The sequence below is a fragment of the Danio rerio genome, chromosome 9 (assembly GCF_052040795.2).
Source record: "Danio rerio strain M-AB ecotype USA chromosome 9, GRCz13ab, whole genome shotgun sequence".
Taxonomy (NCBI): domain Eukaryota; kingdom Metazoa; phylum Chordata; class Actinopteri; order Cypriniformes; family Danionidae; genus Danio; species Danio rerio.
In genome coordinates this window covers 44,598,117-44,616,587 of record NC_141029.1, presented here as the reverse complement: position 1 = coordinate 44,616,587, position 18,471 = coordinate 44,598,117, and the positions used below count along the sequence as shown (strand labels likewise).

General features: G+C 39.5%; 1 protein-coding gene across 50 annotated transcripts in view; it reads left to right on the top strand.

Annotated features, from left to right (window-relative positions):
* The window catches only part of ttn.1 (titin, tandem duplicate 1), a 140,935-nt gene extending 122,464 nt beyond the window's left edge, over positions 1–18,471 (top strand). For all 50 annotated transcript variants that reach the window (XM_087268374.1, XM_087268372.1, XM_087268366.1 and 47 more), the window contains 24 exons: positions 75–377; positions 491–796; positions 897–1,187; positions 1,281–1,577; positions 1,654–1,959; positions 2,052–2,354; positions 2,464–2,745; positions 2,872–3,465; positions 3,549–3,836; positions 3,925–4,224; positions 4,330–4,632; positions 4,741–5,043; positions 5,134–5,718; positions 5,808–6,110; positions 6,234–6,533; positions 6,684–7,253; positions 7,353–7,658; positions 7,745–8,338; positions 8,441–13,635; positions 13,726–13,882; positions 15,335–15,831; positions 15,976–16,129; positions 16,748–17,032; positions 17,148–18,471. In XM_087268374.1, the coding sequence (XP_087124500.1) occupies positions 75–377; positions 491–796; positions 897–1,187; positions 1,281–1,577; positions 1,654–1,959; positions 2,052–2,354; positions 2,464–2,745; positions 2,872–3,465; positions 3,549–3,836; positions 3,925–4,224; positions 4,330–4,632; positions 4,741–5,043; positions 5,134–5,718; positions 5,808–6,110; positions 6,234–6,533; positions 6,684–7,253; positions 7,353–7,658; positions 7,745–8,338; positions 8,441–13,635; positions 13,726–13,882; positions 15,335–15,831; positions 15,976–16,129; positions 16,748–17,032; positions 17,148–17,446 (13,121 nt within the window). In that variant the 3' untranslated portion in view covers positions 17,447–18,471. The remainder of the gene's footprint in view (positions 1–74; positions 378–490; positions 797–896; positions 1,188–1,280; positions 1,578–1,653; positions 1,960–2,051; positions 2,355–2,463; positions 2,746–2,871; positions 3,466–3,548; positions 3,837–3,924; positions 4,225–4,329; positions 4,633–4,740; positions 5,044–5,133; positions 5,719–5,807; positions 6,111–6,233; positions 6,534–6,683; positions 7,254–7,352; positions 7,659–7,744; positions 8,339–8,440; positions 13,636–13,725; positions 13,883–15,334; positions 15,832–15,975; positions 16,130–16,747; positions 17,033–17,147) is intronic.

Sequence of the window (18,471 nt, the reverse complement as noted above, 5' to 3'; positions counted from 1 at the left end):
AGAAATTACTATATTTGTGATAATGTATGCCTGTAAAATATTAAACATTTTGCTGTATGTTATCAATTTAACAGTTCCTCCAGGCCCTCCAACAAGCCCGGAAGTGTTCTCTGTAACCGCTAACAGCATGAGCATTCGTTGGGAAGAACCGTACCATGATGGAGGCAGCAAGGTCACTGGATACTGGATTGAAAAGAAGGAGCGTAACACAATTCTCTGGGTGAGAGAAAACAAGATTCCCTGCTTTGAATGCTACTACAAGGTGGAAGGTCTTGCTGAGGGACTTGAATACCAATTCAGAGTGTATGCAATGAACAGTGCTGGCCTCAGCAAAGCCAGTGAAGCATCAAAGAGAGCTGTGGCACAAAATCCAGTTGGTAAGTTCATTGCAATCAAATTGTAATTCATACTTTTTAAATAAGCAAAAACAATGCTGATAAGTGTTTGATATTAAAAATTACTTCTGTTCTTTGATGATGCAAATATATAGATCCTCCAGGAAAACCAGAAGTTACAAATGTATCAAGATCAACAGTCTCAATCAAATGGTCTGTTCCCCTAAATGATGGTGGAAGCCCAATCACTGGCTACATTGTTGAGCGCAAGCCATATACTGTCACTGGAGAGGGTCGCTGGCTTAAGTGTAACTACACTAATGTCACTGACACAAATTTCACAATAACTGCATTGGGAGAGGGAGAGGAATATGAATTCCGTGTCATTGCAAAAAATGCCAATTGTGTGTTGAGCCTGCCATCAGTTTCAACAGGGCCAGTGACCTGCAAAGCAGAATACAGTATGTATCATGCATGGTTCTTACACATTGTTTATAAGACTAATATTTGTTTTTTATTGACAAGAATGTAAATATTCATGGCAATTAAATTGTCTTGTAGCTCCTCCTAAAGCAGAGCTGGACAGCAAACTCCTCGTTGACACAGTTACAGTCAGAGCTGGATCTGATTTGGTCCTGGATGCTGCTGTTGGTGGAAAACCTGAGCCAAAGGTCAGCTGGGCCAAGGGTACCAAAGAGCTAGAACTTTGTGAAAAATATGCTCTCCAGTACTCTAGTACTCGTGCAATGGCAATAATCAAGTTCTGTGACAGAGATGATACTGGCAAATATGTTCTGACAGTTAAGAATGCAAGTGGAACAAAGACAGCTGAGGTCAATGTTAAAGTACTTGGTAAGTGTGCTAAACTGCCATAACATAAATAAACAAGACACAGTCTTAAATTTGGCATTCATCCAATACCCTTTCTTTTTCTATTTTTATAAGATACACCTGGTCCCTGTCAAGAGATTACAGTAAGCAATGTATCTGAAGAAAAATGCACAGTTTCTTGGAAAGTGCCACAAGAAGATGGTGGTGACCCCATCACACATTACATTGTTGAAAGAAGGGATACCAACAGACTTAACTGGGTTATCATGGAAGCTGAATGCAAAGCCCTAACGTGTGAAATTAGAAGACTTTTCAAAAATAATGAATATATCTTCCGCGTGAGAGGTGTGAACAAGTATGGACCTGGTGTACTTGTACAGTCCAATCCCATCTTTGCCAGAAACACATTCAGTAAGTACCATGGTTAATTTTAAAATATTTTGCATTATTTCAAGGTACAGTATTGCACCTTTATTTCCAATTACAGCTGTCCCATCACCCCCTGGAGCACCAGAGATCCTTGCAGTTGGAAAAGACTTTGCAACAATTGAGTGGCTGAAGCCTGAGAACGACGGTGGCAGTGAAATCACTAACTATTTGATTGAATTCCGTGAAAGAAAGAGTGTTAGATGGATCAAGGTTAACAGAGATTCTATTCTCAAGGACACCTCCTTTAAAGTCACAGGTCTCCATGAAGGCAACATTTACCAGTTCCGCATTACAGCCATGAATGCTGCTGGTGATAGTGAACCTAGTGAATTGTCAATGTATGCAGTATGCAAAGAACCTACAGGTGTGTTTATAAAATATTTTAAAATGTAAACATCTTAAACTGTATACAACTGTAGAAAAAAATCACTTAATGATGTAAAATTACATTTTTAGGCGCTCCAGATCCACCTACAATTCCACGGGTAATAGACACACACAAAGAAAGTATTAGTCTTGCCTGGACACGACCAATTGAAGATGGTGGTGCTGATGTTATTGGTTATGTTCTTGAGATGCAAGAAGCTGGTGCAGAAGAATGGACAAAGGTGCATGAGAAGAACCTTAGGGTGACAGAACACACAGTCACAGGTCTTTTATCTGGCAAAAAGTACTATTTCAGAGTTGCAGCAGTCAATGTAAACGGAATAGGTGACTTCAGTGATCCTTGCGCAGAGACTGAGCCTGTAGAGAGAATCGGTATGTTAAAGCAAATGTACTTACATAAATATATCTTTGAATGCAAGAAAAAAGTAATGCCCAATGTCTTGTGTCTAAAATATTTTATTCCAATTGTTCTTCATTTCAGAAATGCCTGACCTTGAGCTGTCTGATGAACTTACAAAGACAATTTGCCTGAGAGCAGGAAGTTCACTGCGCCTGCATGTTACAGTCACTGGTAGACCGATCCCAACTGTAACCTGGAGCAAACCTGGTGTGGACCTGCAAAATCGTGGCTTTATTGAAGTGACCAATACTGCAACAACTCTCATTATTGACAAGGTGCACCGGTATGATGCTGGCAGATATACAATTGAAGCATCAAATTCAGCTGGAAAGAAAGATGCAAGCATTCTTGTCAAAATCTATGGTATGTTTTATGTATTTATTTATTTTTTTGTCTTGATAACTTAATAAAATTATCCAAGCATATGATGCATATAACAGCATGCCATGAAATTTGGTCTAACCAGCATGCTTATGCTTTTTTTCTTAGATACACCTGGTCCACCTGGTCCAATTAAGATGAAAGAACTCACAAAAGATTCTGCTCATATTACATGGGATGCTCCTGAGGTCGATGGTGGAGCACCTGTCAACAACTACATTATTGAAAGACGAGAGGCATCAATGAGAGCATACAAAACTGTCACATCCAAATGCAGCAAGACATCATATAAAATTACTGGTCTGACAGAAGGAATGCTCTATTACTTCCGGGTACTTCCAGAGAATATCTATGGAATTGGAGAACCTTGTGAGACAGGTGATGTTGTGTTGGTGTGTGAAGTTCCATTACCACCAGCCAAACTTGAAGTTGTAGATGTAACCAAGTCCACTGTATCGCTTGCTTGGGAGAAACCTCTACATGACGGAGGTAGCAGAATCACTGGCTACATTATTGAGGCTTGTAAGGCTGGTACTGACAAGTGGATGAAGGTGGCAACATTGAAACTTACAGACTTTGAGTTCACTGTTGTGTCACTGAATGAAACTGAGCAGTACCTCTTCAGGGTACGTGCTGTCAACAGCAGAGGACCTGGTGAGCCAAAAGAAATTGTGACAGCTGTGACAGTTCAAGAACAAAGAGGTATGTATTATAATAATAATTATAAAATATTTTGCTATTTGTTAGCTATGTCTCACTGTATATTCCCTTTCCCCCTCTTTCAGTCATGCCGAAAGTAGATTTCTCAGCTATTCCACAGAAGATGATCAGTGTTTTGGCAGGCAAACCCCTTGACCTTGACTTGCCAATCATAGGAAGACCACCACCAGTTTGCTCATGGTTTTTCAATGACAACAGGTTAAAGATTGTAGAGCGTGTGAAGATAAAGTCAACTGGAAAATTCTCCAAGTTAACTATTCTTGACACCACCATTGATGACAGTGGAGTGTATACTCTTGAGGTGAAAAACGTTACAGGTGTAATTACTGAAAACATTAAAGTCATCATTCTTTGTAAGTACACACTATTTACATGAAAACAGATACATGTTTCAAGAGACTGAGTAGTAATACAATTGTTATGTCTGTTCTTTCACTGAAGCTAAACCTGATGAGCCTCAAGGACCAATCCGATTTGACGAAATTGATGCAACATCAGTCACAATAAGCTGGGATCCACCTGCAAGAGATGGTGGTGCACCAATTAGCAACTATGTGGTTGAACAACGTGATGCTCATCGGCCAGGATGGGTACCAGTGTCAGAATCAGTTAGCAGACCAACATTCAAATTTAACAGACTGACAGAAGGTGATGAATATGTGTTCCGTGTAGCAGCAGCCAATCGGTATGGTACTGGAGAGTACTTACAATCAGAAGTCGTAATGTGCAAGAGCTCTAAATGTAAGAAAAACAAGTTTGAAAAAAAAAAGTCATCTGCTTATAAATACTTCTGTATAGATGTATATCCTAGACAGACATTATTACAATGTTGAATTGCTGTTACAGCCATTCCTGGGCCACCTGGAAGACCCATTGTCTTTGATGTATCACGTGACGGCATGACTGTTGCATGGGAGCCACCAGATGAGGATGGAGGCTTAGAGGTTTCTGGCTACATTATTGAACGCAAGGAGGTCAGAGCTGATAGGTGGATCCGTGCTAATAAAAATCCAGTGACAATGACAAGATACAGATCCACTGATTTAATTGAAGGCCTGGAATATGAGCACAGAGTGACTGCCATCAATGCTCGTGGTGTTGGAAAACCTAGCCTTCTTTCAAAACCAGCAGTAGCAACTGATCCAGTTGGTGAGCAAACCTTTGCCAATAATGCACTTTTTTTCTTAAACAGAATCCAATGGTTGGTGGATTTAATCATTAATAGTTATTAAACTATTGCCTAATAAACCCCTACAGATCCACCTGGTTCACCTCAAAATCCAAGAGTCACCGAAACCACTAAATCTTCTGTGTCCTTGGCCTGGAGTCCTCCCGATGAGGAGGGTGGTTCTAAAGTTACAGGCTATCTAATTGAGATGCAAAAGGCTGGTTCTGTAACATGGATGAAATGCAACACAACACCTTCACTGATCTGTGAATATACTTTGACACAAATGCCACAAGGAGAGGAGTTCAAATTCCGTGTCATGGCTTGTAATGCTGGTGGACCAGGTGAACCAGCTGAAGTTCCAGCAGCTGTGACTATAACAGAGATGCTTGGTAAGATCTCTTGACCCAGTCATTGGCTCCCTTGTCATGTATGAAATGTTATATGTGTGGAAAAAATTTATAAATTGTAATGTCTTTCAGATCCTCCAAGTTATGATCTTGAGGCAAAATACAAAGATGTCCTTGTAGTCAGATCTGGAGGAGTAATAAAACTTTCAGTGCCCATCAAAGGAAAACCTACTCCTACGAGCAAATGGACCAAGGATGGATCAGAGGTGACCAGCCGTGCAATGATTGCCTCCAATGAAGATGTATCTGAGCTTGTAATTAAACAGGCTGAAAGATCTGATTCTGGTGTTTACTATCTCCACCTGGAAAACAAGTGTGGTAAAAAGATGCTTCCTATAAAGGTCAAGGTTATTGGCCGCCCATCTGCACCCGAAGGTCCTCTTAGATTTGACGATATACAAGCACATTCTGTAAGAGTTAGCTGGAAGCAACCCCTGGAAGATGGGGGTTCGGAAATTGTTGGCTACATTGTGGAGAGACGTGAATCAACAAAAGCAGCTTGGTACACTGTTGACTCGCGGGTGGTTGACACTTCTCTTGTGGTTAAAGGACTAGAAGAGAATATTGAATACCACTTTAAGGTGACAGCAGAGAATCAATTTGGAATCAGCAGCTCCCTGAAATCAGAGGGAACTATTGCACCAAAGACTCCCATCTGTAAGTGATTATTTATTTAGTAATTAAACATGATTTTTTTTATTTATTTACTGATAATAATAATAATAATAATAATCTGTTACTAATAGGTGTCCCAGAGGCTTCAGGCACTCCACCAGAAATCATGGACGTTACTAAGAGTTCTGCTGCTTTGGCTTGGACTAAGCCTAAAGATGATGGCGGATCTCGTATTACAGGTTATTTTATTGAGTACAAAGAAGTGTCATCTGATAAGTGGATTCGTCATGAGACAAAGATTATCTCAACAATGTATACGCTTAGTCAGCTCACTGCTGATGCTGAGTATCAATTCCGTGTAATTGTTGTCAATGACATTGGAGAGAGTGAACCAGGACCAGCATCGGATTCAGTAATATGCAAAGATCCATTTGGTATGTCCTCACTCTTAATTTGTCCATCTATTTAATAGTCATCTGTTCATAAAGTGATAGATGATGGACTTAAAGTATCCTTGATTTAAATTAAAATAACACTTTCATATTCCATTTATTTAGATAAACCAAGCCAACCAGGAGAAATTGACACTATGACTGTAACCAGAGATTACATTACAATTAACTGGGAGGCTCCATCATGTGATGGTGGAAAACCAGTCCTAGGCTACTGGATTGAATACCGAAAGTCTGGAGACAGTGCTTGGAAAAAATGCAATAAGGAGCGTACAAAGGACAAACAGTACACGCAGGGTGGACTACAAGAGGCAACTGAATATGAATTCAGAGTATTTGCTGAAAATGAAACTGGAATCAGCAGACCACGCAGAACAGCAACTGGCATCAAAACTAAACTGAGTGGTAAATACAGTATGAAATAACATTAGAATGAATGTGTTGTCTGTTTTGATTTGTCAGTACAATAAAATATGGCCAATTTATTTCAGTGCATTTTTACCTGTGTAAATGAAATCAATTTTAATACCACTATTCCTGCTGTTTTTTTTTCAGCTGGAACTAAACCAGCTCTCAGGAAGGAAATGGATGAAGTCACTGCCAAACTTGGACAGACCGCAACTCTCAAATGTCAGATCATTGGAAGACCTGTTCCAGAAATTAAATGGTACAAAGGTGGAAAGGAAATCAAAGAAGGTCGCAAATATGCAGCAACCTCTGATGGCCGCAACCACACTCTAACCATTTCAACAGATCAACAGGAGGATGAGGGTCTTTACACATGCAAAGCTGTGAATGAAGCCGGTGAATGTGAGACCAGTGGAGCTCTGGTCCTTGAAGCAGCACCGCTGTTCCCAGTACCACTGAAAGATAAAATCTTTGCAACATGTGGTAGCACAGTACGCATACATGTTGTTTACATTGGTCGACCTCAACCTAAGATCATGTGGCTTTATGGAACCAAAGCATTGGAGCCCTCTGAGAATGTGATAATTGAAAATACAGAGCAATACACTCATTTGATTCTCAAGAATGTACAGCGCAGAATAAATGGAGGAAAATACAGAATCAGGATCAACAACCATTTCGGGGCTGCAGATACTGTAACTCAAGTTGAAATTTTAGGTATATGCTTCAGAATTTGACTCATGATTTATTAAATTTTGAATGAGTAGTAGTTAAGAGAGAGAAAATAAGAGTAATTAAAAATTTCTTTGTTTACAGATAAACCTGCTATGCCAGAAGGTCCACTTGTTCTTGATGCTCTGTTGAAGAATTCTGTGATTATTAGTTGGAAAGCACCTAAAGATGATGGAGGATCTATGATCACAAATTACATAGTGGAAAAGCGTGAAGACAAAGAAGGAGCAGAGTGGGAATTAGTTTCATCATCCATCACAGGCACTTCATGCAGAATTCCTAACCTTGTTGAAAATGAGGGTTATCACTTCCGTGTTTCAGCACAAAATCGTTACGGCAACAGTGAATCACTGGAAACTCCATCTGCCATCCTCATAAAGAGTCAGCTAGGTAAGTAATGTAACATGATTACTGACATAACTACAATATTGTTGTTATTTTGTAACGTTAATGATATTCACATTTATATTTTACAGAGCGACCAGGAGCTCCATTAAAACCAGTTGTTTCAGGCATTACCAAAAACTCTTTTGTTGTGTCTTGGAAGCCACCACTCAGTGATGGAGGTTCTAAAATTAAGAACTACTGTCTTGAAAAGCGAGATAGGAAGAAGGGTGAATGGGTTGCAGTTACAACAGATGAAATTCACCAGACTGTCTATTCTGTCAAGGGCCTGACAGAGGGTGTAGAATATGAATTCCGAGTGAAATGTGAAAATCTTGGTGGAGAAAGTGATTATAGTGAAATATCTGACCCTGCCATTCCAAAGACTGATGTTGATGTGCGTGCACCGGCATTCAAGGAAGACCTCAGAAACCTGAGTGTAAAATTCAAGAGCAATGCAACATTTGTCTGCAAGATAACCGGACAGCCTAAACCTGTAATAAAATGGTTTAAGCGTGGTAAGGAAATTCAAGCTGATGGCACCAAAATTAAGATTCAAGAATTTAAGGGGGGCTACCATCAGCTTGTTATTGCTGATTGCGAAGCAGAAGACTCAACTGTATATCAGATCAGAGCAACCAACCAGGGTGGATCCATTTCTGCTACTGTTTCTCTAGATGTTGAAAGTAAGTAATTTAAGCTTTTATAGATTTTACTTGGCTACACATAATAACTAATTTGTTGGAAAATTTTAGAAAGATAATCCACATTTTTTATTTATTTTTCAGTCCCTGCTAAGATTCATCTACCCAAAAATCTGCAAGGAAAGGAGGCTATCCCTGCCCTTCGTGGTGAAGTGGTGAACATCAAGATCCCATTCAGTGGAAAACCAGATCCAGTTATCACTTGGCAGAAAGGACAAGACCTTCTTGATAATGATGGACACTATCAAGTTATTGTTACACGATCCTTTACGTCTCTTGTATTTGCAAACGGAGTAGAAAGGAATGATGCTGGTTTCTACATTGTCTGTGCCAAAAACAGATTTGGAATTGACCAGCAAACAGTTGAACTTGACGTTGCAGATGTGCCTGATCCACCACGTGGTATTAAAGCCACTGATGTTTCAAGAGATTCTGTAACACTCAACTGGGTAGCACCTGCTAATGATGGTGGAAGTAAAGTAACAAACTACATCATAGAAAAGTGTGCAACCACAGCAGAAAGATGGATTCGTGTTGGCCAGTCTCGGGACACCCATTATACTGTTGTCAATCTGTTTGGAAAGACAAGTTACCAATTCCGTGTCATAGCTGAGAATAAATTTGGCCAGAGCGGACCATCTGAGCCAAGTGGCCCTGTTGTAACTAAGGAAGACAAATCAAGAGTTCTTAACTATGATGAGGAGGTTGATGACACCAGGCCAGTATCCAAAGGCAAAGCTCCTCATTCAGAGGCTAAAAATGTTCACAACAAATACATGATTGCTGAAGAACTTGGCCGTGGACAGTTTGGTATTGTTCACCGGTGTATTGAGACCAGCTCTGAGAAAACTTACATGGCTAAATTTGTCAAAGTTAAAGGTGCAGATCAGGCACTAGTGAAAAAAGAAATTGCCACACTGAATGTGGCACGCCACAAGAACTTCTTGTTACTGCACGAGTCATTTGACAGCCCTGAAGAACTAGTTATGATTTATGAATTCATCTCTGGAGTGGACATATTTGAGCGCCTTGGCACAGCCAACTTTGAGCTCAGTGAGTGCGAAATTGTTAACTATATTCGACAAGTGTGTGAAGCTCTTGAATTCCTTCACAGCAAGAGTTATGGCCATTTTGACATTAGGCCTGAAAATATAGTGTACACCACAAGAAAGGGAAATAATGTCAAGATTATTGAGCTTGGGCAATCTAGGCACCTAATACCTGGGGACCAAATTAAGATTCAGTACACAACAGCTGAGTTTGCAGCACCTGAGATTCATCAAAATGAGATGGTTAGCACAGTGACAGATATGTGGTCTGTTGGTGTCCTTGTCTATGTGCTTCTCAGCGGACTTAACCCATTTGCTGCTGAAACCAATCAGAGAATGATTGAGAGCATTTGCAATGCTGAGTACAGTTTTGAAGATGAAGCCTTCAAGCATGTAAGTGTTGAAGCATTAGACTTTATTGACCGCCTACTAACCAAAGAGCGCAAGCATCGTATGACAGCTACTGAGGCATTAAATCATCCTTGGCTGACAATGGGCTCCGAGCAGCTAAGCTCTAGGTCCATCAAGATTACACGTCATAAGAGATATTACCAGGCCATGGTGAAGAAAGAATGGAACACTGTTGTCTCATCTGCTCGTGTTGCCAGTGGTGGATCTATCAGAAGTCAGCGAGGAGTAACAATCTCTAAAGTGAAGATTGCACCATTTGAACATGGACCAGTTGCAGGACAAATTAAACACAGCATCGCCAATGAAGGTGATGATATCAAATTGATTTGCAATATTGACAATTATGACAGCACTACAGAAGTTACATGGTACTGTGGAGTAAGACAACTAGAAGAAGGCGCTAAATGTGAAATCACTTATGAAGATGGACTTGCTACCATAACTATCAAGGGAATCACCAGAACAGATGATGGAACATACAGATGTAAAGTTGTCAATGAGTACGGTGAAGACAGCGCATATGCTGAGCTCTTTGTCGAAGGGGTAAGATCCTATCGTGAGTTCTACACTGCGCGTGTAGTAAAGAAAGTCAAACGCAGAGTTGACACAGCAAGACTACTCCAAAGACCTCCTGAGTTTACTTTGCCATTGTGTAACCGCACTGCTTACATTGGAGAGGATGTGCGCTTTGGTGTCACCATCACAGTACATCCTGAACCCCGTGTAATATGGTTGAAAAACGGACAAAAGATTATGCCAGATGATGATGACAAGAAGTACACATTAGTTAGTGACAAAGGCCTGTATCAGTTAGTGATTCGCAAACTTGACCCAGATGATGATGCAGAATATTCTGTTGTTGCACGCAACAGATTTGGTGATGACAGTTGCAAGGCTCGTCTCACAGTAGTCCCTCGTCCTTCTCCTGCCGATAACACCTTGAGACCTATGTTCAAACGCCTTCTTGCTAACTTGGAATGCAAAGAAGGCCAGAGTGTACGTTTTGAAATGCGAGTGTCCGGACATCCTTCATTGAAATGGGAGAAAGATGGTATGCCTTTAGCATTTGGTCCACAAATTGAAGTTGTGCATGAAGGCTTAGATTACTATGTCTTACACGTAAGGGGCACTCTTCCAGAGGATTCTGGCATATACAGAGTCACTGCAACTAATACAGCTGGGTCTGCAAGTTGTCAAGCCACACTCAAGGTTGAACGTGTGACACATGTCAGGAAGGACGAGAGTGAGGAGGAAAAGAAGAAGAAGCACGATCTTGAACAGCAAGAGATGGACAAGAAAGTAAGGCTAAGCCAGATACTGGCAGGGGCAGATGTTACCCCACTTACTCCCGTTGCACAACAGGCACTTAGAGAAGCTGCAACTATGTTCAAGCCAGCAATCACTACCAAGAAAGGAAAGAGTGAAGCTGAGGAAGCCAAAGAGAAAGAAGAGAAAAAGAAGAGAGCAGAAGAAAAGAGGCTGAGAATGCCTTATGTTGTTCCTCCACCTCGTGTTGTTGCTCCTACTGCTCTTGAAGAGGACAATGAAATCAAACACTTTGTGCCATTCTCTGATATGAAGTGGTACAAAAAACTCCGTGATCAGTATGAGTTCCCAGAGCCAATAGAAAAGTTTCCCCAGAAAAGGCTCAAGCGCATACGTTTGTCAAGGTGGGATAAGTTCTATGAAGTACCCCTGCCAAGAATTAAAGACCAATACAAGCCAAAGTGGCATATTCCTGTTTCACAGGATGACCTCGAGACTGTAAGACCAGCAAGACACCGAACACCTTCTCCAGAAGTGGAGGCTTACTACAGAATTAGGAGACGCTCTCTTGGTGATCTTTCTGATGAGGAACTGCTTTTGCCTGTTAAAGAATACCTCTCAATGAAGATAACAGAGGAAGAAAGGCTTAAACTTGAAGATGAACTCGAGCTGGGCTATTCTGCTTCTCCACCAAGTCTGAGTCCAGTAAGGTTTGAGCTTTCTGCACTGCGTCACCCATCACCTAAGAGAGTTGCACATGATGAGGAAGAAGGGGAGGAAGTTCCAACATACGACTCCTATCGTATTCCATCAAAATATGAGGCTGGTCCAAGCTATATTGACTTGCGTCAACGTCACGACAAGGCAACTTACAGACCTCCAAGAGAAAAGCAAAGACTGTATGAGGAAAAAGAGGACCAGGAACTGCTTAGGTCAGTATCTACCACAACAAAGTTAACTTCCTACAAGAGCAAGCTGCAACACATTGAGTTTGAGGAGAAAACAAAGGTCAAAAGAAAAGAGAAAACAAGAGTGACTGGGAGTACAGTTACAACTGATATACCTTCATCATTCTCTCTTGGCTATGCTCCAGTAACTGTTCCTAAGAAACCTTCTGCAACTGTGGCAGAAAAAGAAGTGGTCAGAAAAGCTTCACCTGAAAAGACACGCCCACGTTCCCCCAGCCTTGATTTCACCGAAAAAGCAGTCACTTCACCAGACTTGTCAACAAAAATTGACTATATGTCAAGGTATGAGTCAAGGAAGAAAGCCCTAAAAACTGAGAGGAAGTTTGAAATGGTGACCCAGCAGCCTTTTACTCTTGACCATGCTCCCAGGGTGACTGTAAGAATGCGTTCTCACCGAGTGCCTATTGGTCAAAACACTAAGTTCACACTGAATGTCCAATCTAAGCCAGAAGCACATATTAAATGGTACCACAATGGACAGCAGATTGAAGAAAGCAGAAAATACCGTATGTTTAACATGAGTGGTGTTTTGTCTCTTCAAATCATTGATTGCCAGGAAGAGGACAGTGGCACTTACCGTGTCGTCTGCACAAATGAAAAGGGAGAAGCCTCTGATTATGCCACTCTTGATGTTGCTGGGGGTGGATTTTCTGCATATGCCTCACAACGCAAAGATGAGGAGCCACCAACTCCCTTTGTTCCAGAGATGACTAAAACAGATGTTTATCACATTTCATCCACAAAAGCAGCAACCGTTTCAGAAACACAAGTGGAAGTATCTGAAACTAAAACAGAAAAGATAGAAGAGACAACAGAGACTGCTGTTCATGAGAAGCAGGCAACATCTGAGATTAAACTGGAAGCCATGGAAGTGACAGCCATTAAGGAAGTTGTGGTTGAGAAAATGTCTGAGACAAGGCTTGAAGCAACAGAAGTAACAACAACAACAACTACTACTACTGTTGTTGAAGAAGTAGTTGAGAAAAAGAAGCCAACTCTTCCAGCTACAATTTTGACTAAACCACAGTCACTCACAGTATCAGAGGGAGAATCTGTCAAATTCACATGTGACGTTGATGGTGAACCTGCACCCTCTGTAACATGGATGCGAGAGGCACAGATTATTGTATCATCTCAACGTCACCTTATTACATCAACTGAATATAAATCTACCTTTGAGATTAACAAGGTAGAAATGTCAGATGGGGGTAATTACACTGTAGTGGTAGAGAACTCTGAAGGTAAACAGGAGGCACAGTTCAGTCTAACTATCCGTAAACCAACACCTGTACAGAAGGTTGTTGCTTCACCTCCAAGAGTAAAGTCTCCAGAGTCTCCCCGTATAAAGTCACCATTTGGAATTAGGTCTCCACAGAGGATTAAATCGCCTGAACCAATCAAATCTCCAACAAGAGTTAAGTCTCCACCCATGGTAAAATCTCCTACTCCAAAGGATAAAACATCCAAGCCGAGCTTCTCAACAGAACTAAAAGACATCTCAGCCTCTGCAGATACTATTGTAAAGCTGACAGTGAAACTCTCAGGTGACCTTAAACCATCAATCTCCTGGATGAAGGATGGAAAGGTAAAAAAAATTTATATATATTTTAGTTAGTTGATTTAGTTTGTTTTTATACAAATAGATTCACAAATTTATTTGAACATTTTCACCTAGAACCTCTCTCAAGGTGGAAAATATGAAATCTTTGAAGAACATGGTTCAGCACATCTTGAAATCTATGATGCTGATCTCTCAGATAGTGGAGTATACACATGTACAGCCCAAAACAGTGTTGGATCTGTTTCTACAAACTGCACTCTAACCATTCAAGGTATTATACTGCATTAACAGTACTGTAAATAACATTTACATACTGTACATAATAATATATAAAGAGTTCAGATGCAAAACCTTCTAAATTCATCAGACCTCTTTTTTTTTATAAATGAGCATTTTCTATCAGGCTCCTCTGATTAGGTTCAGAAGTTTCATTTGATATGCAATGATAAGGTTATTAGCTAGTAAATAAAATACCTTTTTTTTTTTTAAATGTCTAAACTTTAGACAATTCTTTGGTTTTTAACAAGGTAGATTTTCTTTTGCGCCAAAACCAGCTAAGTCCACTTGTGCTTTTTTTGTAAAAACCTCTAAATCCTCTTATTAGGACAAGACAGTATAATTAGTTAAAAAATAACTAAAGCTAAATATTTTACCAAACATAAAATACATTACACAAACCACCTAAAATACATAAATCTGACAAGTAAGTGGCGGTTCATTCAACTGTGATAAACCAGGGAAAAAGCAGAAGGAAAGTGAATGAATGAATACTGTCAGGTAAGTGCATTAATCAATAACATTAAAACTGACTATAATAAAATCTTAACAATCTGCTGTCATTTCTGATATTTGGGATTTATATTTAACATAAGTAGATCAGTGTAAACATTGTAAACTAAGCTTGGTAGATTCAAATAATGTAGTCTAAAACATTACGAAACATCGATATCTGTGCATTGTCCATAAATATAAAAAGCTTATCACATGTATAGGTATTATGAAGTAATAAAGTAATGTATAGTTTTATACTTTATATTTATCATTTAAAAAATATCTTAAATTAGCAAATAAAACACAAGGTAGGCCTACTGGGCAAAAAGGGGATGTGTCTCAGACAATTTTAGAAGCTGTCATTCATTCATTCTCACCATACTTAGAGTCTTGGTCCCTTGTTTATCCTCATAGCATCCATGTGGGATAAAAGAACGGCATCTTAACTCTGTCTTTCGTGAAACGCAGTTGCCGTTTATTGTATAGTAAATCAGACTCATTCAAAGTATCGACAATACGCAAAAAAAATAAAAAACATTATGAATGCATGTTACACTTCCGACTGTACAGTGTGTTTTCTTAAAAACATTGCCGTTACATTGAAAATATATGATTCAATTCGCTCCTTCTGATTGGTTCCCGGGATAGAGTGTCTTTTGCTGTCAAAGGCAAGTGGCGTTTAGCAGCTTTTGCCGACAAACTGTTATTTCTGAATGAGCTGACCCTGGGATTTAGATGATTTGAAGCAGATCTTTTTGTTGAACATGTACTACGTGCCTTAAGCATTTAGTCAATATCATTATCTAATTTTTGGCGGAAGTGGCGTTTTGCATAAGAACTCTTCATATATTGTTTCAACCTACACGTACAATTAAAGTTAAAGGTTAAAAGCTATTTAATGAATAAGGAAATACATCTAAATAATAAAAAGATTATTTTTTTCCTGATACAGCACGAACAACAGCAGCTGCCCTGGAAGGAAAATCAGAGTTGACAGAAGAAATTGTGAAAAAGGAGAATACCTATGAGGAAGTGCAGTCCTATACAGAAATTAAAGCATCAAAAACTCAAATGACAATAAGTCAAGGTCAAACTGTTACACTACGAGCAAGCATCCCTGAAGCCTCTGATGTAAAATGGATCCTGAATGGAGCTGAGCTTTCAAATTCAGAGAGCTACAGATATGGCGTGTCAGGAAGTGATCACACCCTGACAATTAAAAGCATAAGCCACCATGACCAGGGAATTCTCACATGTGAAGCCAGAACCGAACAGGGTGTGGTTAAGTGCCAGTTTGACATGACTGTCAGTGCAACGCATTCTGGTTCACCAAGTTTCCTTGTGCAGCCACACTCCCAGAACGTTAATGAGGGACAAAATGTCACATTCACATGCGAAATCACTGGTGAACCTTCTCCTGAAGTTGAGTGGCTCAAGGATAATGCAGTTGTAAGTAGCTTAAAATTGTATTTTCATCATTATCATCTTCAACCGCTTATCTGGGGCTGGGTTGTGGGAGTAAAAAAAAAAATCAAACAACTGTTTCCCTAATAACAGTCTGGTAACTTTGTTCATTTCCTGTTATCTTTGCAGATATCTATCACATCAAACATGAAATTGAGCCGGTCTAAAAATGTTTACACACTTGAGATTCACAACGCTACCATTGAAGACAGTGGAAAATTTACAGTTAAAGCTAAGAACAAATTTGGACAGTGCTCAGCAACAGCATCACTGAATGTCCTCAGTAAGTGTTTCCATTCCTAACATGTTTACAATACTTCTGTCTGAGCATCCTGTTCAGTACATTAAACGCATGATCAGACCAGACTCAAACAGTATGTTCATTATCTCAAAGCAAAACTTTTACACACAATAACAATCAGTGCTCACTAATCAAGTTAACAAAATCTAACAATTTTTTTTAGCAAAAAACTGCTCTTTTGAGTTTGTTTTGCCTTTTTTGGCTTTATTTGCACTCTTAGTTGCCTACTGATTTATCAATCCCAACATATGATGATAAAGCACTGCATAAAGTGAATGCACTTACAAAGCAATGATGTGCTACTGCATGAATTTTTAAAGGTTTAAATGCCCAAACCATTTTATGAATTAGCCTTTAGCCATGCCATCACATAGCATAACATCAACTCATTTTATGTTTATGTGACAAAAAAATAACATCATATTAAGAATATTAAAATTTTGCGTATTTGATTAGCCTTGACCAATTGTTTTTCCTTAAAGGTACAAAGCTAGTGCAACTACAGCACTATTCGCTATAGTAACATTAATTCAGTTTATTATATATATATATTAATAATCTACTTCAATTACATGGTCGTTATTTACTGTACTCTCACAGCTCTGGTTGAGGAACCTGCAAGAATGATAATTATGGAGAAAGCCTCTGATGCTACAAGCATGCAGGGCAGTTTTTCTGCCAAGCACGTGGTTTCAAAAATGCAAGAATCGTCCTTCAGCAGTTCCAGCATGTCTGAGGTTTCATTTGAGAGCATGTCCGCGTCTAGCATGACCTCCATGACTTCTGAGAGTATGCTAGCTATGAGCTCCAGCAGTATGATGGCAATGTCCAGTCACTCGCATGTTGAGGGATCATCCATCAAAGCCATTTCTCATGGCCGCAAAGGTGAGATGGAAAAATCTGTGCATCCTTCCCAAAAAGCATTTACAGTGCAAGAAACCAAATATCAACGAGGCCATCTATCACCATAATGACAGACGTTCTTTTGTCTTTTAACCAGGTGTACCACCAAAGATTGAGGCTGCCCCTCGAGATATCAGCATTGAGCCAGGAAAGGTCCTTTCTGTAGCTTGTGCCTTCACTGGAGACCCAACTCCCTGCATAGAGTGGTCACATTCAGGGAAAACACTTTCCAGCAAGGAGGAGAGTGGACGATTGCAGATTGAGAATTCTCAGGATGTCACAACTCTTTTTATAAGTGCAGTGAAAGAGACTGATGCTGGTGCATACACCTTGAAACTTTCTAACGAGTTTGGATCTGATACCACTACCGTCAATGTCAGCATTCGATCTATGTAAAAAATTATATAATAGTAATACAGTCCTCACCCTATTTCCCTCATTCAAAACCTTTTTATTTGTAGAATGAGAAAAAAATAATAAGTAATACTCCGTTCTTGATAAAGACCTGGATTTCTGTTCTTGTAAATATGAACTATTTTTATACCAAACTTGACATTCATTTATGCCAAACTAGACTAAAGTCTAAAGCTGTTATAAAATGTGCCATATTGGATAATTATGACCATAAGTTCTGCACCATTTTGTGACATGTACATAATGTATATAGCCGAATTTAACGGTTATGAAAAAATGTATGCAATGTTATTTATGACAATATTAACAAATGAAACAAAAGGAACTAAATGTTTAACAGGAGAAAGTTTCACATGGAACGAATACCCTGTAAAACCTGAAACGAAACGAAACTATGTGCCTCAACAATAAGTTGAAGTCTTAAGATTGCCTCAACAGGTAGAGAGGCTCCCTGTTGACGTTTACTAAAATCAGAGAGACTAAGCCATGCGCTGCACATTTGTGTGCAGTAATGCAGTACACAAGAATTTATGACTTGAATGTAAGACCTTGAGTGCTGTTTGCATTTTACCCTCATGTAAGCAGGACAACTGGGTCTTGTGTTCAGGGCGACAAAGTCATACCGCCATTTTAATGACAAACTCGATGTGCGAGCGGCCTGCACACTGAGTTCATAATAATGTATGTGCACTGTTTCTGTCGAAAGACTGTTTGAATTTAGCTTTTACAAAACTACCATCACCTGGCCATTAATTGTAAACTCAATTCAAGTACTCATTTGCAGAAACTGTGCCAGCTCTTGGAGGATTGTTAGATTCTATTGTGTGTGTTTTTGTGTGTGCTAGTATAGTAGACTTCATGTGCTGTGCAAAGAAAAGAGAGATACATGAATGTAATACCCTGCACATTGATTGATTAGAATTAATTTATGTAGTATTACCCATATATTCAGCCTCCTTGAGTTTTATGAATGACTGATTTAATAAAGCATGTTTTCAGCACTATAA